The following is an 11,702-nucleotide window of genomic DNA, read 5'->3' as shown; positions in this document are numbered from 1 at the left end:
TTTTTAATTATATATGTTATGTATTTTTTTATTTTGTATTAACATTGTCATTCATGTACTACTAAAAGCACCAATCTGGGAGGTTATCGGACGCGCCAATCCAAAATTTTACTGGAAGCGCCAATCCGAAAATTTACCAAATTTCGTAATCCAAAATGCAAAAAAATAAATGTACAATTTTTATATAAGAATGGTTTTGTCTTTGCACAATATTGTGGGGTGCAGGAAGAAAAATGTAGGTATGCAGGAAGAAACTGCCTAAAGGAAACAATATTGGGCCTTTTCAATTATCCACTTAGGCCCATGTACTTTTTTCCTGAACTCCCATGGTATCCTCCTGGACCTCCATAAGGTGTGAAAAGTGTCAAAAAAATAACCCATGAAGTTTAGTTAGGAAAACTTCAAATTAAATAATTTAGAAAGTTTTTACATTATATAATTCAAAAGTTGAAAAATTTTAGTGTTACATTCTGAATTGCATAATTCTTATATTATTTATTTTTACGGTTATTTAACATTTTGAATTAGTTTAAAATATTAGATGATATTAAAAATAAATAATAACATATCATAAAATTCAAAATTAAAACTTTTCATTCAAGATATTAAGTATAACTCAATTTTATAAAACTGACTCATAAAGTAAGATTTACACTCATTTATATATAATGAAATGTTTTTATCTCTCTATATTTGAGCATAAGACTATATATTTAAGGGTGACCCAATAACGTCTCGATAGCGGATAACTTGATAAATTCAACAAATTTTCAATAGAATAAGTTGTGTATAACTATTTTAAATTTAACTCAACCTTATAAACTTAATTAGATTTATTTTTATTTATATACTATGAAATATTCTTATATCTGATTAAAAAAAATAATAGTGAATCCAAAACTTTATTTTCTATAAAAAAAAATAGTTAATCCGAAAGTACTTTATAATCCAAAAAAAAAGAGTATATAATTGATTCCATTGCACTTCCCATTTCACCTACTCTACTCTATATAGAGCACATAGCATTGAATCGAGGATAACTAGGTCATATTTATTGGAGGTGGTTTCAAAATTCTTTACTAACCGTTTTGCTTCATGAAAAAGCTTGGCCCCACATAACGCTGATATCATGATAATGAGCATAGCCATCTACACATTATGGAAATAAATTACCAAATTATTACCAATTGAAAATCTCAATTCTGAATTATAAACACTTCCTAAATAATTGTTTTTATAGAAAAAAAAAGTTTAAATTAACTAATTCAGAGAAAAATTAATTTTAGATTTATAATTCAAAAAAGTTAAAGAAAATTATGTAACATTTTGTGTAACACAATCTAGTATTATTATTTTTAGTATTATTTAACATTTCAAATTATTCATTCGCGTTATCAGAAATATATTTTAATTATATAATTCAAAATATTAAATAACATTGAAAATAAATAATATTAAATTATATAATTCAAAATACAACACCAAATATTTTAACTTTCAAATTACGAAAATTTTATAAAGTTTTTTTATATTTTCCATACCTTGTGGAGGTGGAAGATGGAGTCATGGGGGTGTAGAAAGAATGAGCCTTTTCCTTTTCCTTTTAACCTTGATCGTACGCAAAATACATGGGTTCATTTTCAAAACCTTGATCCATTCTTTACCTAAAGGGTCTTCGTCTTTTGGAGATATCTAACAACAATGCATGATTTTGTGGATAAAGCAAAAGTTATTTCCTGAAAATATATTTTAATCAAATACTTTATAATATACGTAACTGTATAAGCTTTTGAATATGGTTTCGATCTAAAACATTACATATATTATAACCCTATGTATTCTGTGTCTGCACAACTTTACCTCATTTCAACAACTTTACTTCTATTCTTGACTTTAGCTTTTTTGAAGATATATTATCTACTATACACCAAATTATAAAGATTGATTCACTTGTTACAATAAAATATCTATACCAAAACTTGAATTTAGGAAATAGATTTTGAATTACCAAATTGCTGTATATGCTGGATACATGATTATCATTAACTTCATTAACATTTTTTTTTCTTAGAAAGTGTGAGTGTTAACAGAGTGAGAAAATAGTTGAAGGAAAATGTATAAAAAAAACAACACTTCTTGTTCTTCTTTTAAGATTTGGGATGATATGTAAGTGAGTGACTCTTTTGATGAGAAATCATATAAAGAAATACTTTATCAAAGTGAGTGAATCACTTCTTATTGATCAAATGATATACTTTTTCAATTTGGTTTTTGATCTGGGAACTTTATGAACGTTATAGAGAGCAGATCATAGATGAAATACTTTTGATCATAAAGTAACAAGATTCATGAGATGAAAATTAGAGGGGCTTCTTGATTATTCGTTGTATGGTAAAAATAACCATGTAATTAATTAATGTGCGCAAAAATTAATTTGTGGTTCATAAAGTTTGGTGTAATAACTCTTTAGGATAGATTTTTTTTTAATTTAAATAAATTTTAGGAGTTTGTTTTATTGAAACTATAAAAAAAAGGATTTTTAGTAATGATTTAAAAAAATTATTAAAAATAATTGCACGTACAAGATTAAGGTGCTCAAGTCGTCCAATTATTTCAACCAGGATATCTTGACGACCTTGAGGTAGACAATTACCTTGGGAGCTTTGCTAAACAAAGGAATCCGATAAGAGACCAAAATCATATAATTTTTTAATATAACTAATGCTTTAAAAGAGAATAAAAGTAACTTACAATTTTTTCTGAGACTATCCGTGATTGCTCAAAACTATATGCATCTGACTTTTTAATTCATGTCATCTTCCATTTTTCATGGTGGGAAGGTGGTGATGAAGGTTCACTAACCCCTGTATCAATCTCAGATGCAGTCCCCTGTTTGGATTGCTCATTTTCCATCATCAATGATTGCTCAAGCTTTTGATATCCCGAACAAGAAATTAGGTGTAGGGTAACATTCTTTAATGTTGTGTCTTGAGCTTTCTTCCGACGATCTTGTCATAAATTAAATAAACAAAGTGAATCAAATAATATTAAGTTATTAATATTATGATCCATAAATAAAATAGTTAAGTAACTTCACTTACCAACCACGCTTCATATTCACGACTTTGAACAAAAAGACGTCACGTCTCTTCATCAATATTGTTGTACTTTAAACAAGGATTTTGGCCTTTATAACAGTAAAAAACATATTTCGTCGTCAATGTTGACTTAAACTGACAGAATTTAATGTCGATCTTAGATATAATCTTTAATCTCAGTGGTTCCACATTAGGGATCTCAAAATGTGTCTGCAAAATAATATCATGAAATTAAAATTGATCAATTAATATTAAAAAGCATTATATGATAACGATAATAATGTAAATCTTACCAAGACATTCTCCTAGAGCATGTTTCGATCAACCTCAGACACATCATCCCATGAATTAAACAATATGGAGAGCCTCTCACGAGCAACAACTCCAAGATAGTTGTTGAAAGTCTCAACATTAGGATTAGAAGTCACTCCAATGTTCACATCAATGTTGACAAATGTCTTCTCACCACTAACACGTGTCAATGAGAGACGCTTCAGTCTGGTAGGTACTCTGATGGCTTGTCCGAAAGAGGGGATATACGAAATCGGAATTTGATTGTCATCCATATCTGTGTTAAAAAAATAGGTAACAAAAGTTAGTTAAATTGTATCAAAAGAAAATCATATAAAACGAATACATAAAATTCTAAATTTGTATTATAAAAAATATTTCTAAATTATTTACCATATGTAAATTCCTTCACTTTGGTCTTGACGGGTTGCATGTACATCATCAACTACATCGTCATCTTTATTCATTATCATTGGTCTGAATGAATGAGGGTCACCATTTCCAATATCCTCAATAGCCTCCCTTTGTTTTTTCTCGCGTAAAACGACATACCAATCTTCTGACAAAGGATCTTTGACGTAGAAAACCTGAGATGCTTGTTGAACCACTATAAATGACTCATCTTGATAACCTATCTTTCGAAAGTCCACTAATGTGAATCCTAATTCATCAATTTTAACACTGCTTTTATTGTCAACCCATTTACACTTGAACACTGGAACAAAAAACTTACTATAGTCAACCTACCATATCTCTTTTATAATACCATAGTATGTCATTGATCCAACTACATGATTTGTATCTTTTGAAGTGGAAAATTGCATTGACTCAGCTTCAAGAGTAACACCATACTTTTGAATAGTAGTCCTTTCATCCATAAACTTCGTGTAAATAGACAATTGTTCACTTCGTAACCTGTACAAGAAATGACATCAAACTTCAATCCAGCAGCTAACCAGGTCAAGGTCTCTGATGCAATTTAATCTTTTAACACCTTGTCTTTAAACCAAGGTATGCAAGTTTTATTATGTTCCATCAAGACCCATTTTTGTGGTTGTCTTGGGATATTTGCCTTCACAGTGGCTTTATGAGCATCTATGTAAGGTTTAACCTTATTTGTGTTATTTAATATATACAAATGTGCCTGCAAGATTTCTGATCGAGATTTGCTTACCACATGTACACCACGTAAACATTTACTTATAGAACGCCTATGGTGCCATGAGTTGGCTTGAAGACCTATTGGATTTGCTTTTAACATGTACTCTGAACAAAATTCAATACTTTCTTAAGCTATGTACCTTTCAATCATTGAAGCTTCTAGACGATTTTAACATACCCTTTCAAAATTTTCATATACCGCTCAACAGGATACATCCATCTTAAGTACACTGTTCCACACAATCTAACCTCTCTTACCAGATACAAAACTAGATGAACCATGATGTAAAAAAAAAAGATGGAGGAAAAAACATCTCCAATTCACACAAGATAACAATAATTTCATCTTTAAGTTCATATAACTTTACTGGATCAATGACTTTACAACAAATGAAAGAAAAGAATGAGCACAGACGGTTTATGGTATGTCTAACATTTTTTGGTAAGATCCTACGAATAGCTACCGGTAGCAACTATTGAATCAAGATGTGACAATCATGAGACTTCAACTCAATTAACTTCAAATGTTGCATTGACATAAGGCTCTTCACATTTGAGGAATGTCCTTATGGCACTTTCACACCCTTTAGACATTGACAAAAACTTATTTTTTTCATCTTTTGACATGATATAACAGGCTGGGGGCAAATATGTACACTTACCAATTTGTATCGGTGTCAACTCACCTCGTATCTTCATCTCAATCAAATCTAAACGAGCATTTAGACTATCTTTCGTCTTCCCGTTAATGTTAAGAAGTGTACCAATTAAACTATCACACACATTCTTCTCAACATGCATTACATCTATACAATGTTTGACTTTAAATCTTGACCAGTACGAAAGATAAAAGAAGATTGATTTTTTCTTCCATATGTTTGTCACAAATGACTTCTATTTTGACTTACCGAAGGTGTGATATGTGTTATTTACCTTTTCGTAAACCTCAACACCAGTTAATGGAGTTGGTTGACTGTCAGTCTCTTGATGTTCATTAAAGGCTTTTTTCAACCTTTGTAAGGCTGATGACTTCTAAGAAACCTTCGATGCCGAAGATATATTATCATCCTTCCATGTTTCAATTGTTGAGAAGAGGTGTCTTCTTCGCACATTGGACATGCTTTATGACCCTTAACACTATACCCTGATAAGTTACCATATACTGAAAAGTCATTGATGGTGCAAAATAACATGGCATGCATCTTGAAAGTTTCATCAGCAAATTCATCAAATACTTCAACACCCTGATCCCACATTAACTTCAAATCTTCAATTAGGAGACTTAGATAAACATTTATGTCATTTCTTGACTGTCTTGGACCGGATATCAGACAACATCACGTATTTTCGCTTCATGCACAATCCAGAAGGTAAGTTGTAAATAACAAGTAAAACAGACCATGAACTATGATTCATAAACAAATTTATTCCATTTGTAGCTAAACCAAATTGGATATTTCTTGATTCTTTACCAAACTTTAGAAACTCATCATCAAATTTCTTCCATTGAATAAAATCAGCTAGATGTCGGTACATGCCATCATATTTCCTCTCATCTGCATGTAATCTAAGATTCTTAACATCATTTGGGTTTGCAAACAAACGCTTCATCCTTGGAATGATGGGAAGATAACACATAACCTTCATTGGGGTCCATGCTTTTCTATTTCTTCAATAATATCATCAAAAAAAAATTTCAACTTATAACGTGATAACCAACACGTATTAAATCTATTTACAATCTAACAATTTAATAATTCTATTCTAACCTAGCAACTAAAATAATATAAATTAAAAATAAATACAAATACAAATTATAATAAATACAAAATATACAAATTAATAATACTAAAAAAATATTAAAAAAAATAAAAACACCACCAACCTTGTACGTGAAGGCAACATTGGTGAAGAGTAGCGGCGAAGAACCAATGGAGGCACAAGGAAACCAATGAAAACAGCGTGTAAGGAAACGAAACAGTAATAGCAACAGAGAAAACCTTCACCAATGGAGACATAAACGAATAAGAGAAACAAAAAAAGAAACAAATAAGCAATGGAGGACGTCGAAATGAGTGAATGAAAGAAACTTACAATGAGCAGAGAGCACGAAGATGAAGAAGAACTAGAGAGCACAAAGGAAAAACACGAAACAATGCGAGAAGACAAAGGAAATGCGAAAAGCGTAAGTGACGCGCTACGAATTAGGGTAATCAAATTTGTGTAAAATGGCAGTTCCTATGTAAAACTGTCGTTTTACACCAAATCTGCTTAGTATAAAACTGTGGTTCCACCACACCCGTCATTTTAGACCAAGCAACTTTGATTTAAAACGACGGTTTAACCCTAAACCACCGTTTTACACTTATTTTAATTTAAAAAATGTTACCGCGTTTTGATAGATAGCATTTAACCGTAAAAGCGTTATAAATTTATTATCGTAAATGGTATTTTTGCACTAGTGTCTATCTAAAAAAATTTCATGGTACTAACAAATTAGAAATGAAGGTATACCTTTTAAAATCATTATTATAAAACTCAACAAAATGAACTTTTTTTTAACTTTTATTCAATAAAAAACTATTACGCATGTTAATATCTAATTGAATAAAAGTTTGACAAAAGTTACGTTATAAGTATATATTCATAAACTGTATACTTTTAAATCAAAACTTTATGATGATTTGAATGGTTAGACATGAAGGGTATCCGGTGTAGTTCATTAGAAAGACAATTACTTTTTTATATCATAATTATATAATTTATTACTTCTGATTTATTATTCAATATTTTCTCTCTTTTATAATCAGATTATTCTCTCCTAAGTTTGTCCCCCCCAAAGCATCTCTTTATTGTTCGTTATTACCACACAAAAATTAATATTCTTAAAATTATCACAATAATTAAATCAATAATACTTTCAAAAACAACTTTCTTTTGGATAATTTAATTCATATTTTGCGTGTTTCAGTTGATACACTATATTTATCTGCTTTTAAGTCATATTTTATTTGTACATCTATATATATATATGCTCTTAAATGTTGGATAAATCAAAATGAAGGAACTTTATCATAAAAAAAAAATAAAACTTAGAAGAAGACAAATGGTGAAAAAAAGTGTGATGGGAAGGTTTTTTTTTTATTATTATTCACATAAAATAGTTAAAGTTAAATATAAAAAACCTATAATAACTCATACAAGGCATATTAAAATGGCATAATTGATCAAATATCCCACAAATTTCTCCAAATGAAAGTACATAAATATGTGCCATCATTATCTTATACGAATTTAGTAACTTATTCCACCCCACCTTGAATTTGTCATTTGAGCTTAATGACTTGAAACACATACTAACTAGTGGCCACTAAAACCTTACATTAGAAAACATGAACAAAGGCAAAAGTAAAATTACACCTTCTCCCACCAATCCTTTTGATTATACCACCCCCAAAATTAAGTAATACTACAATTCACATTGCCAAGAAGAAAAAAAGAAGAAAAGTTTAATTATGATTTCCATTTTTGAAACTTGAGATAATTCTGATTTTGGTTCCCAAATTTAAAAGAAATTAGTCCCTTTAATAGAAAGAAAATAATTTTAGTCTTTAAACATTAAATTTAAGTAATTAAAAATAGTTTTTAACCCTATAAAACCCTGAAGCTTAAACCATATATCCTAAGCTACAATTCATAAAAAAACTCATTTTAATTTCTTAAATTTATTATTTAAGGACTAAAACCATTTTCTTTTAATTTTAGTGACTGAAAAAATCTTTTTAAATTTGGGAGACCAAAATCAAAATTATTTCAAATTCCAAAAATGAAAAAGCATAATTAAAAAAAAAAGTAAACCAAACCCCTCTAATAAAGTTAGGTTGTCATGGAGAACTTATGTTGTTAAAGATATCAGCTGGAGGAATGAAATGGTCCATGGAGAGTCCAGGCACGTTGAACATCACATCATCAATGGTCCAAATCTCTTCCATCCGGGTTCGGCTATGCTGCATCGAGAGCTCGCCAAACCGGAATACTGTCGCAATGGAGCGCCCTTGATGGGCTATGAGAACACCATCAACGTCTCTGTAGTCGCTGATGCTGCTTCCTATTGTGGTCTCCCAAAACACCGTATCATTGTCCTGCGTTGGGACCCGTGTGAGGTGAGAGTCTTCGAGGTATATGAGGAGCCCACTCTTTTGGCAAAAGTAACCGTAGAGAATGTGCCTTATCACCTCTGCGGGCCCCTCGCTCCGTTCAACCACCGCTGCACGATCCGCTGAAACCTTCAGCACAAAGCAATCAACGGTCCCGATTCGGTTCTCGCCCAAGCATTGCGCGTTTGTGAATAAGCTGGCTGTGGTCTTTGGATCCAAACCCTGCAGTGCACAGCAAATTAGAAAATTGCAATTCATAAAGAAATAAATTTCAAACATAGTATATTCATTTAAAAAAAATAAAAGCAGTAATTATTTTTAAAATAACGATACTAGACAAATACATTAAAAAACTACAAATTTGATTATTTTATTTAAAAACATTCTATTTTTTAAAATAAACACAAACAAACTCACGCATTAATATAGATAGAAAGAAATTATTTAACAATCTATAAACACTTTCGTTCTAAAAAGTTCAGCTATTATTATATACTAGTCGAAATTATAAGTAAATGATTTTCGTCTGTGTCTTATTTTGGATATACTTGAATGCCCATGGTGTGTATAACTTACCCAAATAAGTTTTTACATTTTTTATTTTATTATCTAATTAGAAATAAACAGAAAGAAATGGTAATGTATGATAAGTTATAGATATTATGAGTTGTGACACTTTCTTTTCCCTGATGAGAATAGTATAAGCTAGGAATTTTGGCTTTAAGAATGCTACATCACAACATCTATAACAGTCCGAAAAATCATTAATTGAATTTTATTTTGTCATTTTATGACTTTTTTTGTACAGTTGTTTTTGAAAGAATAAAAAGTTGGTGTTGATAAACGAAGGTGCGTTATCCTATGCAATGCCAAACATTAGGTGAAGAGTGAAAGAAGTACAAAATGAAAAAGGGAATATTTAAGCATGAAAGCAGGGGCAATAATGCAGTGGAGGAAGCACTGTGGATTAAAGTGCAGAATTAAAAGGAAAAGTTAAAGCAAAAGGATAATCCAAGGTAGCCATAGCCACCTGCAATAAGTGGCAATCCCAAGATCATGACTCATGAGCCATAAAAATAATCATACATGACGTCAGATTGACAGTCACGTGGCATGGAAGTATACTAATTCTTGAAGAAAACAAGTCCACATTGTAGGGTAAAGCATGGGACAGTTTCTCCATCATTGTCAGCTCGATATATACCCTTCATTCATTGGGATTTCAATTTTTTTTTCAATCTTTGTATTTGTTTGGTACAACATGCTTTCATTCCTAGGCTATGTCCCCCAAACCACAATTCCAACAAATAAAGTCTACCCACCAAACAAACCACCAATAAATCAACACAACTTGCTCCATTTTTGTTTCGCATCATGCCAAAGAAAACAGTGAACAAAATGACCTTTTCTTTTTTAATTTTTCTCTTTGTACTAAGACAAGTTTTAACATATTTAGCAGAATAGGTCTCATTCTCAATGTGCACTCTACCAAATCAAGTTGAATAGCCAAATAGAAAAGAAAAAAAAAAAAGCTTTAGATCGTTCTCTATGCATTAACTAGGAAATTAAATTATGAGCTAGTTAAAGAGATCTATTTTTTTTAGTTAGTGATTTTGATTCTTTGTTATACCTGAATGATACGACGCAAGGGTCTTTGGGGGCCTTTGGCAGCATGTGTGCCTAGCCATGGCGTGTGCCGCCACACAGTTTTGCCATTGCTTCCTGCAACCACCTTGTGGTCACCAACCACCAATTCAAGAGACCACATTCCAGGTAGCATCTGCCAAAGTACGAAGCAACCATTTTCACTGCTTCTTGTCCCCAAGCACTTGACATTCTTCCCAGATGAAATCTCTGTCTCACAGCATATCATCTTCACCGTCCCAGTGGCATACATGTTCTTTGTGTCCTTTTGCTGCTTTAGGCACCCTGTGGCAGCCAAATACTGCTGGATAATGTATTTGGCAGTTGAAGTTTCCTGTTGAAGTCACATGAATGGAAAATGTCACCTAACCAGATCCTACACCAGAATGGAATTAATAGTACCAAACTCTAAAATCTTAATCATGTAAAAAAAAGTATTGCCACAAGTAGTTGATGTGGCTGCAAGTTTAGCCACAATGCAGCTACCAAAACATCCAAGCTAACAACTTCAGTTGTATACAAAAGGAAAAAAAAAGGACAAAACTTAGATATAGTAGCTTCTGTTGTGTATTTCTTAAGTTACTTTCTGATAGTTTAACTTGGTTAAAAGATCAACACAAATTAGTGAAATAAAACGTTAGTTATGATAGGACAACAACATTAAAAGCACCAAAAAAACTACATTAAATTCTGTCTAAACAAAAAAGGTAACATACTGAAGAGAGAGAGAGAGAGAGAGGTTACAAATGGGGTGTCTTTGATGTGAATGCTAAGGGTGGGATCATGAGCTGAGGGAATAGGGGCCAAGGGGCATCCCAAGACACCAAGCAAAAGCCTTAAATCTTGGGTCTTGGCATGAATGGTTCCATAGAATGATTGTGAGAAGCTTCCACCTGGGGAGATCTTCTGAGTTCTGAACCATTCCCTTATGACTTCCCAGGAGCTCTCTTTCTTGGTGCCCTCCTCTTGCATTTCAGGGCCAGGACCTTCGATTAAGGGTGTCAAAGGCTGTGGAGCCCAACTCTGGCGCCAACGTGCTCTAGAACCCATTTGGGGCATGTAAGAGTCTGGAGAGTAATGATTATTAGGAAGAGAGAATGGAATTGAATTGAATGCAGGAGAAGATGCTGAGAGAAATATTGAAGCAGAAGGAGGAAAAGAAGAGCTATGAATGTGAATGCGGTTTGGGAGTTAAAAAGAGAGAGTGTGTGTATTTGTGTTTGTGTGAGTGAGGAAGTGATGGGAAAGAGACAAAAGCGACAGATTATCTGTTCAACGGCAGAGAAATGACATTATTATATAATACAAACTCGCATGTTGGGTTGTCTATTTGCTTTATTCCACTTGCTTT

At 31.9% G+C, this 11,702-nt stretch overlaps 1 protein-coding gene across 1 annotated transcript; it reads right to left on the bottom strand.

Moving 5' to 3' along the window:
• Nucleotides 1-7,757: 7,757 nt before the first annotated feature.
• LOC137834971 (uncharacterized) lies at nt 7,758-11,702 on the bottom strand. Its single transcript, XM_068643248.1, has 3 exons — nt 11,096-11,702; nt 10,338-10,685; nt 7,758-8,929 (listed from the first exon to the last, which is right to left on the bottom strand). Exons 1-3 carry the CDS (start codon nt 11,408-11,410, stop codon nt 8,435-8,437), a joined length of 1,158 nt encoding a protein of 385 aa, XP_068499349.1. The 5' UTR covers nt 11,411-11,702; the 3' UTR covers nt 7,758-8,434.

This window comes from Phaseolus vulgaris, chromosome 5 (assembly GCF_000499845.2).
Source record: "Phaseolus vulgaris cultivar G19833 chromosome 5, P. vulgaris v2.0, whole genome shotgun sequence".
In the NCBI taxonomy this organism is placed as follows: Eukaryota; Viridiplantae; Streptophyta; class Magnoliopsida; order Fabales; family Fabaceae; genus Phaseolus; species Phaseolus vulgaris.
The sequence above is the reverse complement of the archived record's forward strand: the minus strand, read 5'-3'. Positions and strand labels throughout refer to the sequence as shown.